This window comes from Aspergillus brunneoviolaceus, assembly GCF_003184695.1.
Source record: "Aspergillus brunneoviolaceus CBS 621.78 unplaced genomic scaffold BO95scaffold_8, whole genome shotgun sequence".
NCBI lineage: Eukaryota > Fungi > Ascomycota > Eurotiomycetes > Eurotiales > Aspergillaceae > Aspergillus > Aspergillus brunneoviolaceus.
The window spans coordinates 550,701-577,933 of NW_020290738.1; the positions used below are offsets into that span (position 1 = coordinate 550,701).

Consider the following 27,233-nt stretch of genomic DNA (forward strand, 5'->3'; position numbering starts at 1 on the left):
AACTCAGGTTATTCTCTAACAGAACACAATCTAGCCTCTACAAAGTAAAGTCACATCCCTTTTTTTTTTCTCAGCAGATACACTCCATTCGGTCTGTCGAACACTGAAACTGACTCTAAGAGGCGTCAGTCTAGTTGGGGCCGTTGGTGACGGTGAGGATCCAGTTCGGTTGATAGCATGATTTGACTTACGAGTAGACACTCGCTCGTTCACTCACTCGCTCATAGTTAAGTTAGGTAGTTAGTTAGTTAGTTACAGTTTGACGAACTAATCAACTGACTGACTGATCCACTTGCTGCTCATTATCAAAGGCTCCGGTCGATCGTTCACACCACGCCTCTCCGACTTAGGACTAGAACAGCTAGCGTTGACTACCTTTTTTTTCCCTTCTCCATTGCTGGCCAGCATTGAGTGGTTCCAGCTTGTTATGTTGTGTTGCGTTATATGAGCAATTGATGGACAGACAACTTTCCCCCCTTCCCTCCGTCCTCCCCCCCGCCTCTGCGCCCTCGGGGCAAATGCCACATATCCATCGCTACAGTTCTACTTGGAAACCAGCTAGCTGATTAATTCAACCAACTGATTAGCTTAGCTAGCAGCAGCAGCAGCAATCCATATCACTATGAAGACATGTAAGAATTCTATGTACCGTTAACGAGCTAAAATGCACGGGCTCGGATAGCGTCAGTCGGTCCATCATTTCAGTATCTTGGCTCTTATCGTCGACTGACTCCGACAGTCAGCCATTCGTGGGGCCCTCCCAGGCCTTGCTGTTCGAGAAGCAATCCTAATCAAATGATCCCTGTTCAACGCCCGCTTTGCGATTCGACTTTCGACCCCGAGACACGGCTCGTTTCCTAGGATGCCATTATTTACTAACTATCCTGAGTGACAAAACTCGCCATCAACAACATCATAATCATCGTCATCGTCATCATCGGCCAGGAACCAACAATATTCCCCTCATCTCATTCCCCATCCGCACCCTCCCTGCTGCTGCTGCTGCTGCTGCATCACCACGCAGAATGCAAGCAGAGCCCTTCCCTCGTACTTACGTCGCTCAGATGATGGTTCCCTGGTCTCGCAGCCTGCCTAAGGGATGTCAGTCCGAACCACAGACGACACCTTCCGCAGCCACGAAGCGCCACTCCAGACCCCGTCTCAACGGTCGGACCATTTCCAGTTCATCACGCTATGCAATAAATCTCAATTTTCTGGAAGTTCTGTGCAACCTGAAACTTTTTACTTATGGTTCAGCCCTCGCGACGGACTTTGTGGAATGTTGGTGAGGGATAGATAGGGCGGGGGGGGGAACTGCGGTGGTCCAATGATCGGAGAAAGCCCTCCACGACCTTCATTTTACCTCGCCTTCCAACGGTGTACGTGTGTTTCCCTCCCTAGAGCCAATCGTAAAACATCATTCGGGGACCGTCAGGACGTCACCGCCCGCCCAAAACGACATTTGATGGACCCCGGTCCATGGAACCAACCGAAAAGAAAGTGAGTCTCATCTACTCCCTCCGTTCCAGGGATCCCTCTTGCCGGACCCAGCCAGCGATCTGCTCACTTGACTTCGCTGTTTGCCCCGTTCGATACATCATCGAGACCGGAACAGGGGATCTGCTTTCTGGGGGAGGATCGACCCAAAAGGTTGGCCCATGGTGTGTCTGATACTATTTGAGGGAGGAAAGTCCGTTGGTAAGCGAGGTTTAGGTCGGCTGCAGTGCTGCGCAGCAGCAGCAGCAGCAGCAGCAGTATGCAAGTGGCACGCAGTCCGGCCGAGGGGTGGTCACTGGCCAACGAGACAGATCAGACTGTAGAACCACACTCAAGTGGAAACTATGTAAGTACACGGCAGGTAGGTCGGCATCTGCATTTGTTAAGGATTTACAATTCGAGCGCGTGTTGGATCTCTTGAATGGCCAGGTTGAGGATTGAGTCGTGCAGGGATGGTATTCGCGAAGGGTGATGAGCTTGGACTAACTATATCACCACCATTCAGGCCAATTTACCCTCAAATCCGAGACTCGCCAGATCATGAAACCCTCAAACTCGCTCATCACGACGGGGGGAAGGTCATGCAATCTAAGTTACATCTCCTGGTCTTATCAAGGAAGCACGGCTGAGATTTTGATGGAATCTGCGGGGTAAAGAAAGGTGGGGAGGGCCCAAAGCTGATTTGATTGATTGACCGATTAATTGCTTGATTGCTTGAACTGGGGCTGGACGGCAAGAGGCAAGAGGCAAGAAAGCGGATTCCCTGAGCGAGTACGGGAGAACAATACTTACTGTCAGTCAGTGGAGAGAAAGGCGTAAAAGACCTTCTCTTGACTTTACTTTTTGGTATCAATTCCTACTATGTATGGATTACTGGCCGCCGCCTCCGACCGCGCATACTACCTATCAGACCAAGCCATGATCAGTCCAAGTTTATCCCCCCCCCCATCTCCCGCAAAAAGCGTCTTCATCCTGGCCATGGTAACGTTATTTGATGGTTAGACAAAGCTCGATCATAATGATGACAATGGATGTTGATGATTGAAGTGTGGACCTTATTGTCTCACATCATCCTCCCAAATCTGGGGGGTGCATACCATACCTATACGCCACCACTCCCCTTCCCATATGCACCAAATGGGCTGGTGAAGGTACACAACGAAAGCAACCTCTTCCAGCCTGCCTCAGCATTCTAGTATGCTTTTATTGATCATCTTCAGGACTGCATCTGGCTCGTACCGTGCGGAAGTTATGATCTCATCTTCTGATGAGCAGGCTGTTGGTTTGTTTGAACCATGAAGTACTGCATTCATTTCACATCAAAATTAAACAGTACAGTACAGCACTACTCCGCCGCAAACAGGAACCCGCCGCGACAAGGAGCGCCGCCTGTCAATCCTTACCCAAGACAGGGTTCGCAGAAGAGAAGCCGACGTGTGATAAATTTAAACATAGCAGATAACAAGAAAATACCAAAGAAAAAGCATGATCTTCTCTCCATGGTTTGTGGGGGATAGATCATCCAACCTTAGGTACTGCCGACGTCCAAAGTAAGAATAACTACATAGGGCTCTGAACTATGCGGAATTCTGTTCAGTACATCCTACCGGTACACTACCCTCACATCTGCCCTCCTCCTCTACAGAAAATCTTCGCCGTTATCCCCTCGCATCTTCCCCGAGACCAAGACAATACACCTAATCTCCCCAACACACAAGCGAAAAGCAACACCCCAGAACCAAACCCTTAGTAATAGCACTGTACCTCCCGGCAACCCGTACGAGCACGAGATCATCTGACTACCAAAATTCAAACCCCCCCCCCCCCAAAAAAAACTAAAATAAATCTAACATGTAATGAATATATACTGCCAAAACCTTAGCAGACCCCACGAACAATAAACATGAGTAGACCACTGCATTTAGAGTTTCTGGTCCTCTCTCTCTCTCTCCTTCCTCCCTAAGTACAAGTTTAGTACTACATACATACTTCCAGTATTCCATACTTCGTACTTTTTTTTAATTTTCTTTTTCTGCCCGCAAACCACGCACACCCTCTTCCCCCCCTTCAAAGCTATTTCGACTTTTATGCTCCTCGTGCAACGTTTCCCTTTGAGTTTTGGAGTAAACACCTAACTATGTATTATTATTATCAAGAGTATGAGTAAAATGCGCCTTAACTTAATTAACCAGCACGAATCACCAAGTAAAGATAACCACTGACTTTCTCTTTAACAATTCACCCCCAGCTTGCTTGCTTGCTTGCTTGCTTGCTTCGTTGCTCAGCAACTATCTCAGTCCTAAACCCTTAACACTCGAGTACAGTAACCTACCCTAACTCAATAAAGTCTCCAGGAACAGGAATGTCAACCCACCGACCGGGACCGGCAGTTTGGCAGCTACTTGGTACATTGACTGTACAATCTGGATTTCTTGTGAAATCGTTACTTACTACTTAAATGGCTGCCGACCGCCGAACGGGGCAGTATCATACACGTACCTAGGACATTTAACTATCTCTTCTCACCCCGTGGGAACGTCAACAGTCACAAAGGGTGGAGGGGAACGGAGGACGGGGCGGAGCAGAAGGACGAGGGAGAGGAGGAGGAGGAGGGGATAAGTCAACACAAGCAAAGAACCTCTACCTAACAAAAGCTTTTCCGTTTTCGCTTCGATGGCGCTGTCAACCACCCACCTCATCGTTATCACCTGTATGTGACTATACCATCGACGTCCTGTAATAGGATATAATATACATAAAAACAGTAGAAAAAGAAGAGAGGGTGGGAAAATAAAGCTCTGACGTCTACCTATCAATGTCATCAAATCTCGCCTGTGGAAATCGACATGGGAGGATCAGAGAAACAATAACAATAAGCACGGAATAAGGGAAGGGTGGTACCTGTTAGTTATTTAGTACAGTACTGCACACAAGTGCCAATTCAACCCGATTCTCAAGTACCATACTGATAGCACTAGAGATAGTATGTACAGGTGGGTGCCATCAATCGCATGCCATACATACAACGCAGGAGAATCATCCTGTTGATAATATGAAATTAACACCTCCGCCTACTCTATCATTCCACCTATCTAACTAGCTCAGCCCTCAGCCCCCAAGCAAAGACTAGTTGATCAGTTGAACTCCACTATACCAGAGGAGAAAACATCATCACTATCTCGATATGAATCTCCAACACCCCTGGTCTCCTTAACTCAATCCCTATCTCTATGAAAATCATACCATTCAGATTGCTTCCCACCACAAGCAAGAGAGGGGGAAAAGCAGATGCAAGTTACAAACGGTCGCACAAATGATACCATCACAGCCCCCCTCTCCCCCTTCTTGCAAGTATTGTAGTACAGTGCAACTAGCCGAGTCAAAGATACATGAACCTCGTCTATCAAAACGTAGGCCTAGGCACTCGATAGACCCCCGTGTTGATGCGTGCCGTGCACGCCATCTTGACCAACGCCCCCCCTCTCATACTTTTGAAAGCTGATCTCACAAGTTGTTGATCCTCTGAGCCCCCCGAGGAGTATGTGAAGCAAAAGAAAAAAGGACAAGATGGTTCATTCTTTCTCGCGGTGATAGGATGAATTTCTGATCTCGTTCCCCGGGTTGGTCAGGTTTTCTTTTTGAACACCCAGGGAAAGAAAAGACAAGAAACCTTCGGTTCACTTTGGGGTCAATTTACACACAGTCAAGACTACCTGTTCCTGCAATGTCTAGATTCAATAGCCAGAGAACTTGACGTGGGCTGAGGAAAAATTGACTTTGAGCTTCTCAGCCCACACATTGGGCTATCACATGTCAGATGCGTCGTGCAAAGCTCGTGGGTGCGACCCGATCCTGAGAGACAGTAGTTACTGTACACAAAGCCTCCACACTCATCCATGGCAATATTATAATTGGTTATTTAGTTGAATATATGTTGGCTAATTGACTGGTTGGTGAGTGATCGCTATTATGCATAATAATGGTGCAAGAAGCCGGTACTCAGGACGTACTTTTGTTGAAGTAAAATTCCATCTCCACTCTGCCCTTCCCTGCCGTTAAACCACCATACTATATATCTCGAATCACCGAAAAAGCAAGAAAACAATGAGGAATGAGCTGATTAGCGCACTAAGATATGACGTTTATTAGTCAACAACCCGGAAATGTCACTCGTTAGAACCGCCTATGATATCAGCTGCTATCTTCTCCGCCAGCATATCTAGAGCAAATCAAGTCAGCATGATTGCATACTTGTCAGGGACATTCTTGTCTCATGGAAAGCGACATACAAACAACCGATTGAGGGTGTCCTGGAGGTAAGAGCGGGAACGCACTTGCGTCCACAACCCTCAACCGACTCACACCAAATACTCTCGCCCGGCTGTCCACAACAGCCATTGGATCATTGCTGGTTCCCATCTTACATGTACAGGCAGCATGATAGATGGTCATGACGGTGTTTCGAATGACTTCAAGGAGTTGCTCGTCGGTTTGAAACTGACTCCCGGGGAAATACTCGTCGCCCTCGACAATCGGAGCAATTGCCTGAAAAGCCTCACGAACTCGTCGATATATGGCAACACAAACTTGTGCATCGGACTCTGTCGCAATCCAATTCGGATTGATTATAGGAAGATCATCTGTGTCGCTGGAGGATATTGTGATGTTGCCACGAGATGTGGGTGCGATGAGCGTGCCTAGAATGGTCGCATATTGTGCCCCGTCGGTAGGCTGGCTGAAGAAAGGGTCCGCAAAGTCACCTGTGTAAAGGGCCGCCGAGATGTACTGCGCATGAATGCCAGTGAGTACAAGTTAGGAGGCCCCCTGAGTCGGAAGACGTACCTCTGCCTCTGGCCAAGTGGGAGCAAACCACGATAGGTGCTGGCTCGTCTCGTCCGAAAAACCTCTGCGCAGGTGCTCTGGGATCTTTTCAAATGCCAGATAATCGCCGCCTGGATTAGTCAACACACCTCGTCTCTCGTTGATGTATTCAAGGACCTGTTGGGCGAAAAAGGCAGGGTTAGTGGGTACGCTAGTTAGAGTCTGCATAGCAACTCGATAAGTAGGCCCGAACATAACATGATCCCACATGTTCTGTCCAACACCTGGAAGATCGACAATTTGCTGTATGTCATGGTCGCCCAAGATATCTGTGGGCCCGATGCCCGAGACCATCAGAAGCTGTGGGCTGTGGAAAGCACCTGCAGAAACTATAATCTCGCGTGTGGCTCGCAGAGTATAAGTCGATGTCGTGTTGCCGGTGTGAACCACCACTCCTATTGCTTCCTTATTGGAGTTAAAGAGGACCTTCTTAGCCATTGTCTTTGCATATAATTTGGTCTTGGAAATACTGTCATCAATTTGCCCAAAGGCGGTCTCAGAGCTACACCTGGTCCTCTCTGATGGGTGAATGGTCAAACTGCAGTACTGAGCGCCCAGTAGCGTGCCGCTGTTGAAGTCCTGGGTCTCTCCAAAACCTATGTCATGCATTGCGCGCTCCATCCAGCTGGAGAATGCGACACTGTCCACGGGGTATGATACCTGTAGCGGCCCGCCCTCAGCGAATGCAGCTGGGTTATAGCCCGCCGACGCGTTGAGAGGACGCTCCGCGTTATCGGGAGGCGTGAAGGCGGTCGTACGCTGGAAGAACGGAAGGACACGATCAAAGGTATAACTGTCGTCCTGAACGAGCTCAGCCCAGCGATCCATTGTGCCAGTGTCGGGTCTGAGTTGCACCCATAATTAGTATAGTGGCAAAGGACTAGGGTCACGCAGCAGACCGGTTGTATATCATCAGATTGAGTGCGGATCTGAGTCAAGAAATCAGCATAGCTCTGAGAGGGTCAACATTCAGAAACGTACGATCCACCAACGCATTTCCCTCTGGCATAATGTATATCACGATTATTGGCACCGGGAACACTTTTCGCAACAAATCGCCAGTCAATAGGGGTCGCCGTGTTCACATTCGCTCCAATACCAACGACAGCCATGCCAGGGATCTTCGCTAAAGGATGAGCTGTTTCGTAGAAGTCTCCAGCTTCGACAAGCGCCACGCTAAAGCCATGCTCGGCCAAGCGCGCTGCCACTGTTACTCCTGCAGTACCGCCGCCGGCGACGATATAGTCGAAGACAGCATCGATATCGGGATCGCCTTCCTCTGCACGGTGCAAATGAGCAGCAAATCCGTGAGCTCCTGTGGCTGCGATCAAGAGGTAGAGGACGAGACGGGACAGTGACAGCATGATGCGACGTTTTGAGGTTGTGCGATCTCAAGAATGATGAAGGGTAGCAGCAACGACAGAAGCAGCGAGCACCTCGGGCTTATACATGATCAATTACCATAAGCACAGGCAAGAGCGACCCAGTGAGGGGGCACTCGTTCCACTCCAGGAAAGCTTCTTCTCTGCCAGAAGAGAAAAGCATACAAGAGTAGTAAGGTAAGTGGGGTATAAAGTCGGGGTATTAGGGATAAACGGTGACACAATCGAAGATAGAGAAAGAGTGCGGTTAGTTTTTCTGTCGATCAGGCCTTCTGCAATGGTCTGCGATTCGTCGCTGCGAGCTTGGTGAATGTCTGCGTACATCAAGCTCACTGTACAACAGATGGAGACAAACGTGGTGAATGGTTTGTTTGCACCGATGGCTGTCAAACGACCCCGACAGCTTCAGTAGAGACTTTTAGAGATCTTACCCTTCGATCATCATCAAGAACATCATTGATACCGCCATCTTTTGACATCTATCCTCATCATCAATAGCACTATCAGCTCCACAACCTTACTCATCATCGCGCTCCGCTTGGCTCTCTATTCTTATCCTAGAATACCTATCTCAAACCCCCAGACTCAACACCAACACCAACCCGACAACCAACCTCACAATGACAACCTCCAAATTCTGGCTCGAGTTCCCCGACTTCAAGCCTAACCCCCACGCCCCGATCACTGAGGAATTCAAGCGCCTGGCTGTACAGAGGGGCTGGAAGCCGGGCTCCAAGACCTGGCGCAAGCGATGGAACGCCTTCGTCAACATCGAATACGACCGAATCATCGGCAGCTGCCTGGCGTCCCTAGAGGAATGGCGCAAGTTGTGTGCGCTGTTTGACCTGCCTGGACCATTTCCTTCCATCACAAAGTGCAAAAAGGTATGGACGTTCTTCCTGTCCGTTGCAAGACTAGAATAAGGAGAGGAAGAGAGGTAGAAAGCTTTTTCGCTTTGAGTACAAGAGAGGCTGACAACTGTTGTTCAACCTCCATAGGCATTGTCGACAGTGCATGTCAATCTGGTGGACCTTATCGAATGTCGACAATTGGACACGAAACCGAAGACCTTCGCCAGCGTCGCGCAGCTTGCGAAATATACCAGGGACGCGGGGAAGTTCTTCCACAGGACCCTGGCGAAGCAGGACAAGTTGCTCAAGGTCTTCTTGAGGAAATTGGCCTAGTTGCCCGCGGAGAAGTGGTGTTTCCCAACTGCGTGTTAAGTCCATCTATCCACGCGCTCGAGATCCCCGTGGGTCCTTCCTGTCTGTACGAATGGCTTTTCGTGTGCGGCTTCGGTTGGGACATGTTGGATAGCAGTAGACAAGGTCGTGAGGCGGCATGTGCGGTGATTCAAGAAAGCCTGTAGATAAGATAGACATATGCTCGGCAGAAAGGTTTATCAGTAAAAAGCATCCGTTCTCTCAGTAGATTTCGACTATTGCTGAGATTGAGATAAAGACCAGCCTGTTTTCATGCATTAATAATTACGGACAGGGGGTCCAACTAAGATCAAGCGATTTGTAGGAGAAAATCAGAACGTATATTACATAGACTCGATGACCCGATCACAGCGCCTTCTTCTGCCCCTCAAGTCGCTCCCTCTCGACAACATATCCGACGGCGCGAGCAAGACCCTCGTCAACCGGAACAATGGCTCTGTATCCCAGGCGGTACTTGGCCTTGTCACACGAATAGTAACGTGTCATGCACGAATAGCGCACCATACGTCTGGTCAGTCGGGGAGTCTTACCAAAGAGCCCGAGGACCGTCTCGGCAATCCCGCCGATGGGGCCGAGAGCACTCTCTGGGAGCTCCCACACCTGATGGGGCTCTACCACCTTGCCAGTGAGAGCCCAGGCAGCATGGGTCATATCCCAGAAATAGACCGGCGAGTCGTTGGTGATATTGAACGCTTCTCCATCCACCCGCTCATGATCCAGGGGTCCACCCTGTCCAGCCTCGTAGCGCACATGAGTCGCAAGCAAGCGGTACGCAGCGAGGGTGTGCGAGTAGGCGACATTGCCCACGTATGTGAAGTCGAACAGGTTGTTGTTGTCTCCCAACTGCATTCGGAGGACGGTTGGCGAAGCCTTGGCAGCGTGTTCCAGAATCTTGAATGTGAATGTCGTGTCCTTCTCACCGTAGATGCCAGCGGGGCGAACAGCACAGGTGACCATTCCAGAGGGCGAGGCGCGGTTATACTTCAAGGCGATTTCTTCGGCGTCGGCCTACCCGCAACACATGATCTGATTAGCAATTTATTTATGAAACGGTTTGGAGGGGCAATGCCCAGGGGCTTTCGAACGCACCTTGGTTTCTGAATAGTACTCCAGCTGCAATGGTCCCCTGATAAGTGGCCATTCTTCCGTGACATTGATCAGGTCACTCTGCGTATCATGGACCACGGAACTCGAACTCGTGTAAACAAACGCCTTGCACTTTCCGCCCCAGTCGCCACGCTCACCACCCGCAACCTCCAGCAATGTCTTGGTCCCATCGACATTGACCTTGCGCAGTAACGGCTTGTTCCCTTCCAACACGTTCGCGGTAGCGGTGTGAATGACGACGTCCGGCTTGACGGCGCGGAAAACGGACAGCATGGACTCGACAGAGGTGATGTCTCCATCGTAGTACTCGGCTCCAGGAAGACGATTGTTCGTTGTCCGGAGGTCAACAACGGAGACTTTTGCTATGCATCGAGGGTATCGATCACCCAGCTTGGGGTAGTCGAATCTAGTATCATCTTGCGGCTTGGGAAGTGCGACACTGGGATCGGTTTCCGAGGGGAAATTGAGTAATTGGTCCACGATATGCCATCCCAGGAAGCCGCAGCCTCCAACCACCAGAACATTGCCCAATTCGAGAGTAGACCGCTTAGTAGACATGATGGAGGAATGCCGAAAACAGCCGTACGGTAAATGGTGTGGGGGGAGAGGAAAAGAGGGCGAAGGAGACGGAGCGATCGAGTTAGTTGGTTGGGCGGCGTGGACCAGACGGAAGACGGATTGGAGGTCCGCCTCCAGAATCTCCGGATCAAAGCTCGGGCCTCCCCGCTAGAAATGCCACACATGAATCGCCCATGACTGAGGCTAACATGATAACGAGACTACCTATCTTTGCATTCTTCTAGTGTTCATTCTGGCATGTAACTATAGATAAGGCTACTAATGCAAGTAATGGAACGTAAACTCTTCAAAGAAAGGACATTGCAAAAGCATTCTTTTCCCAGCCGCCACTTTTCAAAATCATACGCCACTCACAGTAAACACCCATCTCTCCAACATGGCAATGCAATCGCCCGTCCATTCATATCCCTGTAGAATCATTCTCAGAAGCGCGCAAATCTCAAAGTACAAGGGAGAGTTGATGTCACTGAATGTCATTCTAGAAAAATATGTCGAAGCCGTGACAGCCTTTTTCGTCGGAATAGAGTAGAACCTAACCAGCAATCTGGGTCTGTCACGGCCTCGCAGCGTCGACGAAGCTAGGAACATTCAAGCATTACCGCAAGCTTACTCCAATGCTCTCTCAAGTGAGCGTCTCAACTCGCGGTTGTATCTTCTTCGATCCTCGGGCGTTCCCCAGAATAATCGAGAGGCTTCAGGGTTCACTGTTGTTCGTGGATCATAAGGCGGGTTTTCTTCCTCCAGAGCTGCCACGATACCGTCGATATGGTATCGCATTTCCTCCGACCGCTGAGGGAAATAGCACAAGACACCATCTGGGCTTACACGAACATGGAAGAAGGAAGTTCTCATGGAAACTCGCGGCTGCACCTCTGGAAACTTGGGACTGAGGCGTATATCGATCTCAAATATACCGCCATCCAGATGCGTCATGGGCTTGCCAAAGTAGATGAGCTTCCACACGAACGGATTGTCGTCAACCAAATTCAGGTCGATTGTGAAGTTATTCTGGCTTTTCATGCTCTCCATAATCTGTTCGAATTGGCGCTGTAGGTTTACTGCAATGCCCCACTCCTGCTCTTTGGCCATCAGGCCTTCGGCAGACCAGTTGGAGCTTTCCTCATTAAGTGCAGTCTTTATTACCACCAGCCGCTGCTTCAGCTCAGCATAATCGAAGTGGCCGTCCATCGAATTGTTGGCCTGTTCGAAGGGCATCCTTGTGAATTTCTGTTTACGTGGATTTTCCAGCATGGCAGCATCTATTGACTGCATGTAGGCGCTAAAATACCACAAGAAACGTCTCTTGCGAAAATCGACGAAAGGAACGGAAGAGGGCTTGTCTTCCTCCAACAGTTCCCGTTCCTCGTTATCACTGAGTGAAGTACTCGCATCGCTTGAAGGGGTGATACTCAGAGACGCCTCCAGTGGCTCGATCACCGCAAGCCGAAGTGTCTCGTGGCGGATCTTTATGTAAATTAGAGCTTGGCAGCTACCAGCAAAGTGTGGAGAAGACAGAATTCACCTTTGCAACGTAATGTTTCGAGTTTCGTTTATCATGTTCCGACCTTGCAACCTCAAACCCAGGTTCATTCTCGTAGGGATTGGAGGACATCAAGCTTTGTATCGATATCAGGATCGACTCGAGGCCCTGTGCAGACGACCATTGCTCTTCGCGTGATCCGCGCCATGTTCTGCGAGGACGTTATCAGCCAGGTCTAACGCCGATGGATTGTCAGGCTTCTTACCCAAGGATCGATCTGAGTCAACTTATCAGTTATTAGAACCCTCATGCAGTCGCTAGGGGAAACATACAAGCAAACCTTGCCCGTAGCATAGATATTGGGGTTGAACCGGCACCGGCCACAGTTTGTCGTTAAGGCTCGAACGTTTGGCGGGTGGGTAGGGTAGTCTGCGAATTGTCAGGAGTGAAAATAGTCTTAGTTGGGCAGGCTTGCTGACCCCTCCCAAACTTGATTGAGAACTAGACAGTTGAGACCCGATTAGCACTGGAATAAAAAGAAAGAAGGCAGGTAACGAAGCCTGACCTCGAAGAATCCAAACTGATATGGCGTATCAGGAGGCCCGACAATGAGAGCATGTACATTTCGGATATCTGAATCATCGTAGTGTACAGCCAGAGCTATATGAAGACCACAAAGCCCTACTCGTCAGCAAGTTTGAACGTCTTCCAGTGCTCAGGTCCACTGAGGCGTATATGCGCTCATGGAGAGATGAAATACTCACATAGGTCTGCCCCTTGCTGGACCTGTTTGATCTCCTATAATCTCTCAAAGACATTTCATCAGTCAAGTGAGCTCATGACAAACAAAGGAACAAGTATACCCTTGTAAGTCGTAGGATCGCCTGATTCGACATCCTGACGGGGAGGCAAAGCACGTATAAAGTAGTCGATGAGCTTGTTGGTCGACTAGAAAGTTTTTCTGAAGCTATCGGAAGGAGCGTGAGATAGATTTTGATTCAAGTTCGAGCGCGCGCGGGGAAAGGTCGATGAGATCAGGATGAGGGGATTTTAGAAACTGTCTGAAAGAAACTGAAATCAAGTGTAGAGAATATTTCTATCCGGTCTAGGAAAATGATTTTCCGAAGTGGGCAAGAGGTTGAAGTGGAAGGTCCCAAAAGGCATTTGCATAGTTGGTGAATAACAGTTTGTTATAGTTAGTGGATAGATGAGAGTGCAGCTTGTTCTGCCGGATGGGTGGTGGGTGAGTGGGCGAGTTGTAGGCACCGTCGGCGACGGGTGCCTGCCCCGACGAACAAAGGCAGTGTCTGAACCAACCACTCCTTTATATTGGAATAAGTAATTTGACTACAGTACCTTATGATGAAGAAGCTGCAACAGTTGCCAGAATCATGCTCATTACACGAGATTCGCATTTGTTCATCTCAACTAATGAAGCCCAGCCGTAGAGCGCAAACACATTGGCCCTAGGACTGTTCCCAAGTATATTTACCTCACCGCCCACAAGCGACTATGTGCTACCTTATGTCTTCACCTCCCTTGTCATATTAGACGAGAGCAGAGGCAATAGATAGCTTATATGTATGATATTGAAGGAAGAAATCAGGAGTGATATGGGCTGTGAGGTGCTGTGTTCTATATGGATCTGTGAGACAATGTCACCTGTAGCATATCTAAATATTTTTCTAATGTGAACACTGTCATGACTTCCCGCGACCGCCCCGGCTTTATTGTATAGGCAGATTTCTTAACCAATAGGTCTCGCCTCGTTGTGGCAGCATGGTGTCTTCCGCAAGCACTTTCTGAGGTATAGTATCAGAAGTACATGAGCTTACGGGATGTTTTGTCTTCTGTCAAGATGTTCTAGGCTAAGAAACTGCCAACTCGTGCTTTCTGCCTACCACCTGCGATATAGCCGTTCTTGCTTTCTGCCAAGCAAAGGCCGAATCGCGACTCTGAGATCTGAGCCCTATAGGCCTGGAGGAGAGATAGCTGCTAATAGAAGAGACGTTGTGCCTGTGGGCCGCGAAGTAAGATACGGCGAAGGGGGTCGAAGACATGGAGCGCATAGCGCAATCGGAATGAAGCGATAAGATACTTGCGGGCGGTCGGGAAGCTAGACGGGAATTGAACCAGATTCTAAATCGGGGGGTTCCACAAGGCGAAGCTCGTGAGTAACTTATGATTTGCAAGGTTCCTAGACAAGTCTTCGATCGGCCGGGGTGAAAAGCATATCACATAGGGGTTAATTGTCAGGGCAATCATCGTTTACTCCGAGCGAAATCCAAAGATAGGATCCAAGGGGACCACTTAATCTATATTGAGTACTCCGTATATATCTAGTCTCCACTTTGGCCAGAATTTACAGGGTCTGTTTCTGCCTGAACAATTGTTGCGCTGGCTATTTTTGGCTGACCAGGGGCTTTTTTTAGCCAACAAGACTAAACCATCTGATGGGGTTGTGCCGTTTGTCTGGTGACAACTAAGCTTAAATGATTCTTTAAATTCATCCATCCATGGATTATGTTGACGTTAAATCCTCTCCAATCCTCGCTGGTAATCTTCTGCATCTGCATCTGCCTCAGCCTCAGCCTCTTTCAACCCTTCAGACTGTTGTTGTTATTTTTCGGGTTCAGTTGCCGGGTAGAGTAATGGATACACAACGCGGGATAGGGGATTCCCACCCGTCCATCGCAGGCGGTGAATGAGGCGGTGACTCACCTCACGTGACCTTTTCTAGTGGGCAGAGAGTGCCCAGCAATAATATGGGAGGAGGGCATAGGGGGGGAAGAAGAAAGAGAGGGGAGGAGAGCGACAAAGTGCCCAGCAGTAACAACACCCACCCTCCTCCAAACACGCGATCCCCTCTCCTCGCTCCTATTCCCTTCCACTTAGGTCCCAGAGACCGGGACTCGACTTCCTTTCTTTTTCTTTTGCTATCCAAATCCCTCTCGTCTCTTCCTGGGCTCTGGTGGTCCTCTACAAATACGCCTTGTTGAAAGGGATTAGGAATGGTTGTGATTCCAGACAGCGCACTCCGCCGCTTGTTGGTCTCACTCTGAGCTCCAACCCTTTCCCCATTCCGCTTCCCTCGACGACAGCTGGTTGCGCATCTTGAATCCTCTTTCCCTCGATAATTTCGCATAATCTCCTGTTTTTCCGAGCGCTTTTCTCTTCTTGACCAGCTCTAATCTTGCGCCCTGTTTTCCCTTGTTTTCTAGTTTCCCCGCAAGTCTCATCTACATGGCGTGAGGAGTGTTGCTACGGAAAAGGTCGCTAACTCCCTTTACGAACCCCGCGCACCAAACTTGGGACGATTACCTCAGAGACTAACGTTGCATACAGTCAAGGTCAACAGTATTTACCTGATAAGCAATCTCGACGATTAGTGCCTCTGCAGCAGTCACATAATACGTCTATTATCTCGTTGTCCCTTCCCCCTCTCCTGGGACCCAGCTTCTCCTACTCCAACCATAGCGGCCGTGCCGTCTACCTCGGGATAGTCCACAACATTCGACTGCAGATCCTGGTTTGCCCAATCAAGCCACACCTCAAAGGCATAGTTCTCGATGAACATGCCTCCCGGCGACGTTCCTTTGCCGGACAGCCTCGTGCCGGGCAACGGGGCTGTCCGCCCCAAACTCAACACCAGTGGATATGGCGGTGGTAGTTTTCAGTCGCAAACCCCAACCTCCCCTGCAGACAGTAACATTGCTTTCGACTCGCCTCGCACAAGGACAGGAGGATGGAACGGGTCCACCAATAGCCCGGTCGATGGAGCACAGAACCCAGACGGTCGAATGAGCCGGCGCTTGGAGTCTGGCCACCCTGGCTCGAGAGATCCGTCAACACCAAGAGATCGTAATGGTTACTGGGACAGATCTGCACCACGAGAAAGATCCCGCCCCAATGGCCGACCACCCACGAAGTCTCCTGGCAGCTCGTCGCGGATTTGCAAAAAATGCGGTGAACCGCTCACGGGCCAATTCGTACGAGCTCTGCTTGCAACATATCATCTAGAATGTTTCAAGTGCGAGGTGAGTGCACCATGTCTAAACAATGGCTGTCGTCTATCTGTTGACACCGTTGGGTTTAGGACTGTGGTCAAATAGTGGCGTCCAAGTTCTTTCCTGTAGATGCTGAAGATGGAAACGGGCAATACCCTCTTTGTGAGACAGACTATTTTCGACGTCTCGATCTTCTCTGTCATGAATGCGGTGGTGCGTTACGTGGTTCATATATTACAGCATTGGAACGCAAGTATCACATCGAGCACTTCACCTGCTCTGTCTGTCCCACCGTTTTTGGCGCGCAAGATTCATACTATGAGCACGAGGGTAAAGTCTACTGTCATTTTCACTATTCTACTCAATTCGCTCAACGCTGTCATGGTTGTCACACGGCAATCCTGAAACAATTCGTCGAGATCTTTCGCAACGGTCAGAATCAGCACTGGCACCCTGAGTGTTACATGATCCACAAATTCTGGAATGTCCGACTGGCTCCGACCGGCCAAGTCCTGGAGCCGCCTGAGATGGACCTAGACGCCACTGACGAGGAACGCAACAGAGTACGCGACGAGGAAGACGTGATGGAGGAAAAGGTCTACAGAATTTGGAGCATATTGTCCAGTTTTGAGGAGTCATCTGCTGCGTGCATTTCGGATATGCTTCTCCATGTCAGCAATGGCACCTATGTTGATGGTGTTTTTGTTGCAAAAAAGTTCATTGGGCATGTAGATGTCCTCTTCTCTGCCATTGACCAGCTTGCGACAAACATCAAGACACAAGGCATGAAAGGTAAGCGGCTGCGATACACTCGTCTCGCCCTGTTAACAAAAAGACGATCGCTGATCACCAGACCTAGACCTGGCTTATGGGCGTGAAGCAAAACTTCTGTGTAAGAAGATTGTTGCCTTCTTTGCATTACTCTCCAAGACTCAGGAAGCTGGCGTGCGTAAACTGGGCGTTACTCAAGAACTCCTTTCACTGGTCACTGGACTCGCTCATTACCTCAAACTTCTCATTCGTATTGGTCTCCAAGGAGCCCTCAAACTTGAAAGAGAAAAGCAAACACCTGAAGGTCTTCACCACTTCCTAGACCACTTGGGAGACTTGGAAGCACTCCGGCCTCTCGACGAAGAAGAGACGACTGCAGATTTAATGGTCGGGGTCGATGTTCTCGCAGACCAGCTATCTGATTGTTGTGCGTCGTGCAAGGAACCCATTGACGATGAATGCGTCATGCTTGGCGATAGCAGGTGGCATATCAAGCCGCCACACTTCTCGTGTGTATCTTGTCAGAAGGATCTAACGAGCACCATCCAGGATTCGCTGTACAATCGGAAGGAAAAGCGGGCATACTGCAACGACTGTGTTACCAAGAATGGTCTTAACCAGGAAACACAGGGAGGTTTCATCCATGTGACCAAACTTCAGCAGTTTATCTTTCTTTTGAGAGTTGCTCTTGCGCGACTCCTCGCCGTTTTACGAGCTGGAGGAACATTCTCTGGTAGGTTATGACGGCCAGTCACTTCGACACCTCACAGAGATACAGAGACACTTACCGTTCGATAGACGATCCCAATGCAGGCCCACAAAGCGGTAGCGATAGTGGTCGAATCCCACCTGGGGGTGAAATGCGCAGGTCAGGCACAAGGGCTAAGTCATATGCAAACGCCGTCAAAGACAGTCCCGAGGGCTCGTCACTCGAACAGACTGTGGGCGAAATGCGACGCTTGCGATCTATCCGGAACGAGCGCACCCTGTCAACAACTTACAGAAAGGCTCGAGCTTCTCGAATAATTGATGGACCAGAGGGTCGCAGCGTGCGGCCGGGATCATCAGGTGGCGAGGCCTCGGATCCACGGGGCCATGGATTTCAGATTGTAGAGGAAAAAGATGCCAACGGAGAGACGGTCACTGAGCTGACATTTGGCAATCAGGACGCATTGACTTTGGATGATATTCCTAGAATCGTTGCGGCCGAACAAGCCAAGGAACAACGGCCCAATGCTTATAAGCATGCCGGCACCAAGCTTGTTGGCACCACCGAGCCTCTTCCAAAGTACAACTACGGTCATCAGCGTGGCGTTTCGGGTGCAGGTTTAGAGCAGCATCTGATCGAGCAGTCAGGGCGGACTAAGAAGTACTTTTCGGAACTTTCTGCTCTGGAGTACTTCATTGTCCGACATGTTGCGGTCTTGTCCATGGAGCCATTGTTAGATGGGAATTTTACTTTGGAAGAACTTCTCTCGTTGATTGAGTCGCGCAAACCCACGATCTGGAATATCTTTGGTCGAGCTTTCAACAAGGAAGCGAAGAAAGGTGGGAAGAAGAAGGGTGTCTTCGGCGTCAGCCTCGACTTCCTTGTTGAGAAAGAAGGTACAGAGTCTAGTCACGGTGTTGGCCCAGGAGCGCTTCGCATTCCTGCCCTCGTTGATGATGCTGTCTCTGCGATGCGCCAAATGGACATGTCTGTCGAGGGTGTTTTCCGAAAGAATGGCAACATTAGGCGCCTGAAGGAACTCACCGAGATGATCGATAACAGGTATGAACAGGTAGATCTCACCAAGGAGAACCCTGTCCAGATTGCGGCCCTCCTCAAGAAGTTCCTTCGTGAGATGCCAGATCCACTCATGACATTCAAGCTGCACCGCTTATTTGTGGTATCTCAAAGTAAGTTTGATGGCCCTTCGCAGCAATGTCCGGCTTGTTAACGTCGCCACAGAGATCTCTGATCCTGAGAAACAAAAGCGCCTCTTGCATCTCACCTGCTGCTTGCTTCCCAAAGCTCATCGTGATACCATGGAAGTCTTGTTCGCCTTCCTGAACTGGACTTCATCCTTCTCACATGTCGATGAGGAGTCCGGTAGCAAGATGGACATTCATAATTTGGCAACTGTGATAACACCGAACATACTTTATCCCAACACCAAGGCCAGTACCGTGGACGAGAGCTTCCTGGCAATTGAGGCTGTCAACTCTCTGATCACATACAATGATACTATGTGCGAGGTATGCTGTCCAGCTTCTCCTTCGTTGTACTGCTGCCTTCTAACAATTTTTTTAGATTCCGGAAGACTTGCAATCAGTCCTGAACGACCCTACCTTCTTCAAAGAGAATAGCGAGGTGACTACCAAAGATATCCTCAAGCGCTATGGGGACATTGCACGAGGCAGTATGTCTCAAAAGCCCCTCAATGGTGGCGAGACTGTCACAATTACCAATTCTACTCGCGGAGCGAACATTCCTACGTCTGCACGCATTGAAACGGACGCCTCCCAAGATGCGGCTTGGCAGGCACAGAGCTCAGTTCGCCACGTCCAAAGCCCTGGGGGACTTGGCCACTCTACAAGCACCGGTCAGACCGGTATGGACCTTGGTCCTGCATCGGCTAAAGATTACCGTGAGCGAAGCACGAGTAATAGCAGCCAGCAAAACACCGTCCAACCTGATGGGCAAGGCCACCCGATGCCTTACCGACCCCGTCCAGGCGCGGGACCTATGGGTGTTGCGGGCTAAAATAACAGCTAGCCTTTGTTATCGGCGATGGCACCACACTGTCACTTTTCCGCATAGTCTCGAAGATATTTTCCTGATACAATAATCGCCAATATCTCGTTTGAGCTCCAAAGAATGCTCTTGGCGTATGACTGGGCCGTTCAGCGTTTATTCGATATAACATGGTTGGATGGAGTTTCTTTCACCTTTTGAATTGAGATGATTATCGATATTTGCCAAAACAGTCGGCTCGAAGATTCTCTTGGCGGATGGTTGTTCTTTTCTTCTTACCTTGTCTTTTGTGCTCTGGCAACTTGAAGCGCATTTGCATTGGCCGTGGGTCCCAGTACGATTCACTGCACCCTTAATTTGCTTTCTACCTCGATGGGCTAGTTACGGAGGTCCGTCTGTCCGTCGTGACCTTGTTAGGTTCATATTCTGGGGGACTTTGGGGTCACTCTTGTCCCATCTTTTCCATCTTACCCATCTTTTTCTTTTCTCGCCCGTTGTTATCTCAAAGCCTTGCCTTGCAGCCCTTTGCGTTTTCACAGCTCGAGACCCAAAGCATACAATGCCAGGGGCATTTCCTTTCTTTCCCTTCCCTAGATTTCTTTTTCTTTTCTTTCTGATTTCTTGAACACCATGGTGTTTCGCAATCTTGTGCCTTACTAACTTCCATTCCACTGTCGTGTGAGATTATTCTGAGTGGGACGCACTAGCGAGGAGAGGGCAGCTTTCTTCTTTACTTTATTTCATTTTCTCAGGCAGTTCCAGATCAACTGCGAAGATACCTGTGCCGAGTCATACGATATTTTCTTTTCTCTTCTCTTCTTCTACCTTTTTTCACTTGCTTCATCCCTTCTCTTCTATATCCATTCTGTTCCACTTTCTCCCACTCCAAAACCATACGACCTAACCCCCAGCTGATATCCCGACTTGTTTGTGTCTTTTTTTTTCTTCTCTCCATCCCATGTGATGTCTTTCTATTCTCTCGTCCCCTCTTATTTCCCTTTTTCTTTTCTCATTCAGCCCCCGCCTGCCCTCAAAAAAAAGAGGTGTAATTTACTAGCGACTATGAATGAAAGACATTATTATAGTAGCTGCCACTTTGATAGGCTTGACAGTGTGAGATTATGAAATTTAGTGTTCCATGCTCTGAGAGCGGTATCGATGCTGTCAAAGAGACATTGAGGGTAATTAACAGGCAAATGCATGCTGGATCCAAGTAAACACAGTCATAATTCAACAAGGACAAACATGACACCTGGTAATGTCTCTCGATAATTGATCCGATGCGTTGAGCAAAACCAGAACAACGATAGAAGCTGTAATTGACATGAAAACTCCAAATGATTTACCCCAAGCCCCCTATACGCCTTCGATACCTAAAATTAACTCCTGAATCGCACGACCCCCGGTATCAAGCACAACACCACGCGGAACTCCAATCATATACAAAGCAACAATGGAAGGTATCAAAATGACTTAGGTCGTAAGTAAGAACCAAAGGCCGGAAGTTAGGTTCCTATCAGGCTCGCTTGCGCAGAACCCTCCGGCCGGCTGCGGGGGCGGCTTCACCGCCGGCCGGGGTGGTAGCTCGCTTGGTCGTTGTTCCTGATGCGGCGTTGCGTTTAGCGGCGACGGCCGCGGAGGCTTGGGTGCGGCCGCCCGTATTCTTCCGGGTAGCGGATGAGGCAGTCGCGGACGCAGTGGCACCACCGGCGGACTTCTTGCTGCCCGTGAGGGTCCGGGTTGGCTTGGCCGCCACGGTGGTGCCGGAGGAGGCGGACGAGGAGACACTGTCCCGGCGGTCGACCTGGCGCGTCGCGGGCCGCGGCAAGGGCGAGCGCAGGGTCTTGCTTGTCGTGGTTGCGGCGCGGCTTGCCGGGCGTCTGGTGGCTGCTTGGGACGAGGGTCTGACGACGGATGTCGAGGGCGCGTTGGTGCCGCGAACGGACCGCAGGCCCGGCATGCTGGCGGAGGTGCCCTTGAGCGGGCTGGAGGGCTTGAGGGGGGACATGGGTCGGGAGAGGTAGGACGATGTGGGATGGGGGTGGTGGTTGGGTTTCTCAGGCGAGGCGACGCGTAGAGGGGATTGGGGGTACGTCCGCGAGTTCGAGGTCTTGGGCGACAGGATCCGGTAGTCGTTGGCGCCCCTCATCTCCTGCGACACCACCCGCGAGGTTCCCGCTGCTGCTCCGGGTTTGGCCCGGCGTTTGGGGTTCTTGAGCACGTCGAGCGACTCCCCGCCGGGGGCGGGCGCGTTCTCTTTATCGGAATAGATGCCCTCGTGGCTGGTTTTGGGGGGAAACAGGGTCAGTGAATGGAACCACCACGATATCAAGTCCCCCTTTCCCTCGGGGAAGACTCGGAGAGGGTATATCATCTTACGCCGTACCTTTGTTTGCGTACCCTGCGGGAGCTGGGACTGGCAGTCGTCGCTTTGCGCAACCTGGGGCTAGCGGAAATGGTTGCGAAGTTCCGGGATGCTTTGGCTGGGCTGAGCAGCTTGCGTGGGGATGTGTTCTCTTGGTGTGCTCTCATGTGTTTCTCGAGTAGTTCGCCCATGTTGGCTCTGCGGAGTGCGATGGGGATTCGGTTGATGCGTCGCTCGATCCGGGCGCGTAGGTCGTTGGCTTGGAGAGCATACTGAGCACGGAGTTTGCGGGCGCGTTCGGTGACTGCGACAGCGGTTAGTACCGGAATCGAGGGATGAAGATTGTGCTGTCCTTGGAAGCGTACTTTCGAGCTGGAGGTTATCAATGAGAGCCTGTTTCTGGTTGCGTGTAATCCGAAGCTTCTTCTTAGGCGGGCTGTTGGTGGGTGTGATGGCTTCCTCGTTGTGGGACGCGTCCTCGGGGGACTTGCGTTTGGAGGCAAGGGACGCCATTGGGCTTGAAATAGGTTGCTAGCGATCGCTTGTCCGTAGACGTGCAGGATATTCAATGCAAATTTCAAAGGCTGGAACGGAGCCAGAAGGATGATTGTGTCGAGAAGTGCGTCTGAATTGAAGGGAGGGAGGAAAGCGGAAGAGTTGGCAGGCGGGAGAGAGTGTAAGAGAGAGAGGATAAACAACCTTGATTGAAGTGCTGACTTAATTCGTGGTTAGCTCCGACCGGGAGAGGGTGTGACATCTTGCACTGCAGTCCCCGTCCCGTAAGTTACCTCTCTCTCCAGCACCGCAGCTCTCACTCTCCTCCATCAATCTTCATCTTCATCCACTCCTCCAATCATTTCCTCTCCATCTACTCACAACATCTTCCTATTTTCGGCATTTATAGCGCCTAAAGCTATCACCTCCTGTTACTTATATCAATCACTGCCGTCGTTCCTAGTAACGCCAAACCCTCGCCAAGATGGAAGCTACCATGATCATGTCCGTTCCTCTGTTCCACCCCTCCTCTCATCTCAAGCTTCGTACACCCTGGCTAACAACCTATGCAGTGTGGACAACAGCGAAAGCAGCCGTAACGGTGATTATACGTAAGTACCGCGAAGTCTCAGCAAGGGCCATCGAACCTTCTTCTCTCGTTCCGACCGCTGACAGCTGAGCTGCCAGATCGACCCGATGGCAAGCACAGATCGACGCTGTCAGCGTCATTCACACGACCAAGATGCGCGTACACCCCCAATCCGCCGTCGGGCTTATGAGCATGGGAGGAAAGGGTCCCGAAGTCCTGTCGACATTCACCACCGACTTCGGTGGTATCCTGGCTGGTCTGCACCGCACGAAGATCGGTGGCACTGCCCACCTTGGCTCCAGCATACAAGTGGCCGGTGTATGTCTTACAACAACAACAACAGCAACTTCCCACAATCACGATGAGTATTCAAAGCAGCTAACCAGACGGCAAACTATAGCTCGCCCTCAAGCACCGCTCCGAGAAGTCCCAGAGACAGCGCATCATCGTATTCTCCTGCTCCCCCATTGAAGAAGACGAGAAGACGCTCGTGAAGCTCGCCAAGAAGATGAAGAAGAACAACGTGTCCATCGACGTGATCGCCTTCGGAGACCTCGAATCCGACCAGACCAAGAAGCTCGAGGCGTTCGTCGAGAACGTCAAGGGTGGCGACGGCTCCCACCTGGCCATCATCCCGCCCGGCGACAACCTGCTGAGTGAAGAGCTCCAGGCCACGCCGATCCTGGGTGGTGACGGCAGCGGCGCCGGTGGTGGCGCCGGTCCGGACGGCGGGGACGGGGGCTTCAACTTCGAGGATGCGGCGGAGAACGATCCCGAGCTGGCCTTTGCCCTGCGTCTGTCCCTCGAGGAGGAGAAGAACCGACAAGAGAAGGAGAAGCGGGATCGGGAGGAACAGGAGCGCAAAGTCAACTTGGAGGGCATTCCCGAGGAGGGTGGTGAGGGTAGCGGAAGCAAAGACAAGAAGGATGACGGTGACAAGATGGACACCGCTTAATGTGTGAGGAAATTTCGAAATGATCCTCGTGGATGACCTCCTTTTTTTCTTCTTCAATCTCTGATGCATACCCGGCGTTCCTTCTGATGTGTACTTGCGTTAAAGTTTTCTCTGGTTTTTCTGCTTGGTTGTAATTGTAGAACGTGGGTTCTAGAGTCGACCCCCCCGCCCACACGACAATCCTTTTGAGAAAGGCTTGCGGTATCTATATGGGAATTCTATAACATCATAATCGTAGTCCTATGCCGGAGAGAACCGCGAACGCATATATAAAAAAAGGAATTGATGGACGAACGCCTCCCACGAAAGAAGAAAAGTAAAAGGAACACGATACATCAGTGCAATCATTAGAAGTTTCCGTCGCCAGGAATCGACTTTGAATCACGCCCAACAGTAGGCCAATCATTCTTCCTCTTCCCTTGTTATGACAACAAAGGCAAGAATGATTACTATTGAATCAGAAATCCTCACGTCCGCCCGCGCAACCACCCATTCAGATTCCGATCAAACGCCTCGCACCGGACCGGCATCTCCAACTGGTAGAACGGGTTCTTCATGACGAAGTCGGCGTAGAAATCGTAGATCTTCTTCATCACCACCTCGATGTTGGCCATGTGCGGGTCCGTGAAGAGGAGGAACTTGGTGCCCGTCAGCGTCTGGAAGCACGTCAGCCGGAACTTGTCCGTCTCGAGGGACTCTAGCCCCGTCGCGGGCACGCCGAGGATCGGGTATGTGTATGAGGACGCGGAGACGGATGGCGTTGTTGCTGCCGCTATTGTCGTCGTCGTCGTCGTGGGCGGAATCGGGGTGGAGGTGCCTGAGGGGGAGGCGAGGTTGGAGGACGCGCTGGTCGGGGTGGAGGCTATTGCGGTTGGGGTGAGGAGGGGGAGTTTCGGGGTGATGGTGCGGGTGATGGCGTGGACGCTGTTAGAGGTTATTTAGTTTCGTTTCTTCTAGGCCTGATATACAAAGCATTCGTCTCTCTGGAAGAGGCATTGACACAAAGGTCCATTCATACCCGTGAAAGGTTCCGGCGAGAACGAGGTAGTCGTTTGTCGAGAGCTTGCGGAGGCCCGGTTGGAATTCGCGCTGGTAGATTAGACCTCCGGCTTTGTTGATGATGATTAGGGAGAAGACGGTCCTGTTTGGTTTTGCGTTAGGTATTCTCTTGCCTTGTTGTGGGGAGAAGGAAAAAAGGCGGAATTGGGAGTTGGAGTTTGGGATTGTGGTTGCGACGTACATGGTGATGAGGGGGGAAGAAGCTATGTCAGTCGTAGGAGTAGTATCGGACGATCTTGTCCTTTTGAGTGGTTTCAGGACCTGCGGTCATGCGGCATCACAGACGCTTTCTCGTCGATTCTTGGCAATTGATGTGTAGAGGACGAAAGATCTTATTTTGTCGTGATTTCATATCAAATTGTTTGTTGTTCTGATCATTATACCAGGTGATTATTGCGGAGGTGTTGTTGGCCGCCGGTGTCTTCCACTGCGGCCGTCTCGCTCACCGCTTTCGATGGGAATGTCCTTTGGGTGGACCTCGAAATAGCCCGCGGTTTTCTCCGCACTTGCCCACATTGAATGCATCTCCCGGGACTTTATCTAAGCCCTGCATCGAGTCTGCAAGTCTACACATCTACATAGCGCACATAACTGGTCTTCTAGGAAAATACAATGGTCAGGGATATGGTCCATTGACCGGAAATCTGAATTGCCATACACGTCAACGTGATAAACTGCGTCTAATTATAAAGAAATCTCAATGGAGAATTGATATCACATGCGGCATCATGACCGGACGGCCACGACGTCTGTCACTTCCACGATATTCTATATCAAGCAATAAGTCAGCAAAGACAGAGTTCCCACAATACATCCGTCTTCATATACTCAGGAGACAGGAGAGAAGACACTTACCGGCCGCCCCTGCACCACATGCTCCGTCTCAAACGACCGAGTCGTATACCGCACCTCTCCCTCCCCTCCCTTACCCCCAGCCCGCACATACTCCAGATAATCCGGCGCGCCGGGAATATCCGTGTTATCTGCAATGACCTTCGACCCGACATGGAACAGCGCCAGCTCCTCACACAGCTGCAAGTCCGAGAGGTAGAACTTCTCCCAGTGATCGAAGAACGCCATGTCGACGCCGCCGGGGGCGATCTTGCCTTGCTCGACCAGCCCCCGCAGGGACTCGGACGCCGGTCCCACCAGGACGTGCACGACCTCCTGCAGGCCCACGAGCTCGATGAAATCCCGCGCCACCTGGGCGATGGACTCGCTCACCTCGAAGGTGTAGATGTGGATGTCGTTGTCCGCCGAGGGCCCGTGCAGGTCGCGCAGGATGGCCGCCCACGCGATGGCGGAGCAGCCGACGTAGGTTCCGAACTCGATGACGGTCTTGGGCTTGGGCTGCATGGACTCGAGGTGCTGCTTCGCGACCCGGAGCTTGGTTTCCTTGAAGTTCATAAGGTGTCGCGTCTGGCTGTATTCGTCGAGCGCGCGGTACAGGGCCCATGGGTTGTTGCGGTAGGGCTCGGTCGTGGGTTGACTGAAGATGTGGGCGTGCGCGGCTTGAGCGGCGGCTTCGGGAGACTTTTTGTTCCAGGGAGAGGTTAGATTTTCTGGGGATGTTCTGTAGGTAGGTAGGTAGCGGTGGGTGGGTGGGTTGGAGACTTACGTGCGGAGGCATGTTGGTGGGATTGGTGTGTATGAGTTGGTCTTGGGTACAAGTGGTTGGTGTCGAGTCAACAGTAGGAAGAGCTTGGGCTTTGAGCGTAAAGGCAGTGTATTGGAGGCTGGTGATGATCGTGTCTATTGTGGACATGAAGCTTTTATACACGGCTGCTGGGCGATCTGCAAATGCAGACGGCGGTGACCTTCACCTGCCATCTTCGGTTCTGAGGTCAGTGGTCCACCCTATGACGAACGCCTTTCTATCTCCGAGAGGCGTATTCTTTGGCGCTTTTGACTGGCCCTATATACACAATTCCGAATGGAGAACATGAGACCATTCGTCACGACCATCATTGAAGCCTCTGTGGTGGATATCGTTGCAGGAGACTAGTACTAAAATGAGTTCTCCGTCCGAGATGCTCGGATCTCGGTACCATATAAAGTAAGCCGGACCGAGATCTTATCGCCGAGGTATCCCACCGCTGCATACAA

General features: G+C 50.8%; 10 protein-coding genes across 10 annotated transcripts; 3 read left to right on the forward strand and 7 right to left on the reverse strand.

Annotated features, from left to right (window-relative positions):
- Positions 1–5,590: 5,590 nt before the first annotated feature.
- Positions 5,591–7,742, reverse strand: BO95DRAFT_406005 (GMC family oxidoreductase; the record flags this gene model as incomplete). Its single annotated transcript, XM_025584025.1, has 4 exons — positions 5,591–6,282; positions 6,340–7,222; positions 7,278–7,307; positions 7,360–7,742. The coding sequence occupies 4 exons, from the start codon at positions 7,740–7,742 to the stop codon at positions 5,752–5,754; spliced, it is 1,827 nt and encodes a 608-aa protein (XP_025446206.1). The 3' UTR covers positions 5,591–5,751.
- Positions 7,743–8,380: 638 nt separating this feature from the next.
- BO95DRAFT_450209 (uncharacterized protein) lies at positions 8,381–8,944 on the forward strand (the record flags this gene model as incomplete). The annotated part of the gene is made up of 2 exons (XM_025587997.1): positions 8,381–8,644; positions 8,759–8,944. The coding sequence occupies 2 exons, from the start codon at positions 8,381–8,383 to the stop codon at positions 8,942–8,944; spliced, it is 450 nt and encodes a 149-aa protein (XP_025446207.1).
- A 384-nt stretch (positions 8,945–9,328) lies between these two features.
- Positions 9,329–10,648, reverse strand: BO95DRAFT_353979 (C-3 sterol dehydrogenase/C-4 decarboxylase; the record flags this gene model as incomplete). Its single annotated transcript, XM_025582194.1, has 2 exons — positions 9,329–9,991; positions 10,073–10,648. 2 exons carry the CDS (start codon positions 10,646–10,648, stop codon positions 9,329–9,331), a joined length of 1,239 nt encoding a protein of 412 aa, XP_025446208.1.
- Positions 10,649–11,013: 365 nt separating this feature from the next.
- BO95DRAFT_439289 (ubiquitin-conjugating enzyme E2) lies at positions 11,014–13,388 on the reverse strand. The gene is made up of 8 exons (XM_025585703.1): positions 13,013–13,388; positions 12,914–12,947; positions 12,715–12,809; positions 12,629–12,650; positions 12,482–12,578; positions 12,415–12,426; positions 12,192–12,360; positions 11,014–12,133 (listed from the first exon to the last, which is right to left on the reverse strand). The coding sequence occupies exons 1-8, from the start codon at positions 13,043–13,045 to the stop codon at positions 11,276–11,278; spliced, it is 1,320 nt and encodes a 439-aa protein (XP_025446209.1). The 5' UTR covers positions 13,046–13,388; the 3' UTR covers positions 11,014–11,275.
- Positions 13,389–14,767: 1,379 nt separating this feature from the next.
- On the reverse strand, positions 14,768–15,506 carry BO95DRAFT_270645 (uncharacterized protein). The gene has a single exon (XM_025581582.1). The coding sequence runs from the start codon at positions 15,292–15,294 to the stop codon at positions 14,872–14,874; it is 423 nt and encodes a 140-aa protein (XP_025446210.1). The 5' UTR covers positions 15,295–15,506; the 3' UTR covers positions 14,768–14,871.
- A 218-nt stretch (positions 15,507–15,724) lies between these two features.
- On the forward strand, positions 15,725–19,673 carry BO95DRAFT_354240 (GTPase-activating protein LRG1; the record flags this gene model as incomplete). Its single annotated transcript, XM_025582207.1, has 6 exons — positions 15,725–16,186; positions 16,246–16,948; positions 17,010–17,660; positions 17,726–18,826; positions 18,879–19,165; positions 19,221–19,673. 6 exons carry the CDS (start codon positions 15,725–15,727, stop codon positions 19,671–19,673), a joined length of 3,657 nt encoding a protein of 1,218 aa, XP_025446211.1.
- A 1,077-nt stretch (positions 19,674–20,750) lies between these two features.
- On the reverse strand, positions 20,751–22,689 carry BO95DRAFT_511454 (uncharacterized protein). Its single transcript, XM_025591439.1, has 3 exons — positions 22,395–22,689; positions 22,051–22,333; positions 20,751–21,946 (listed from the first exon to the last, which is right to left on the reverse strand). The coding sequence occupies exons 1-3, from the start codon at positions 22,540–22,542 to the stop codon at positions 21,181–21,183; spliced, it is 1,197 nt and encodes a 398-aa protein (XP_025446212.1). The 5' UTR covers positions 22,543–22,689; the 3' UTR covers positions 20,751–21,180.
- A 319-nt stretch (positions 22,690–23,008) lies between these two features.
- BO95DRAFT_470954 (proteasome regulatory particle base subunit RPN10) lies at positions 23,009–24,309 on the forward strand (the record flags this gene model as incomplete). The annotated part of the gene is made up of 4 exons (XM_025589552.1): positions 23,009–23,028; positions 23,097–23,135; positions 23,212–23,431; positions 23,514–24,309. The coding sequence occupies 4 exons, from the start codon at positions 23,009–23,011 to the stop codon at positions 24,066–24,068; spliced, it is 834 nt and encodes a 277-aa protein (XP_025446213.1). The 3' UTR covers positions 24,069–24,309.
- Positions 24,310–24,532: 223 nt separating this feature from the next.
- Positions 24,533–25,346, reverse strand: BO95DRAFT_439296 (trafficking protein particle complex subunit 4; the record flags this gene model as incomplete). Its single annotated transcript, XM_025585704.1, has 3 exons — positions 25,309–25,346; positions 25,087–25,209; positions 24,533–24,992 (listed from the first exon to the last, which is right to left on the reverse strand). Coding segments are annotated over exons 1-3 (582 nt in total). The 5' UTR covers positions 25,311–25,346.
- Positions 25,347–25,853: 507 nt separating this feature from the next.
- Positions 25,854–26,892, reverse strand: BO95DRAFT_460081 (putative O-methyltransferase; the record flags this gene model as incomplete). Its single annotated transcript, XM_025588705.1, has 3 exons — positions 25,854–25,895; positions 25,983–26,660; positions 26,746–26,892. The coding sequence occupies 3 exons, from the start codon at positions 26,890–26,892 to the stop codon at positions 25,854–25,856; spliced, it is 867 nt and encodes a 288-aa protein (XP_025446215.1).
- Positions 26,893–27,233: the final 341 nt, after the last annotated feature.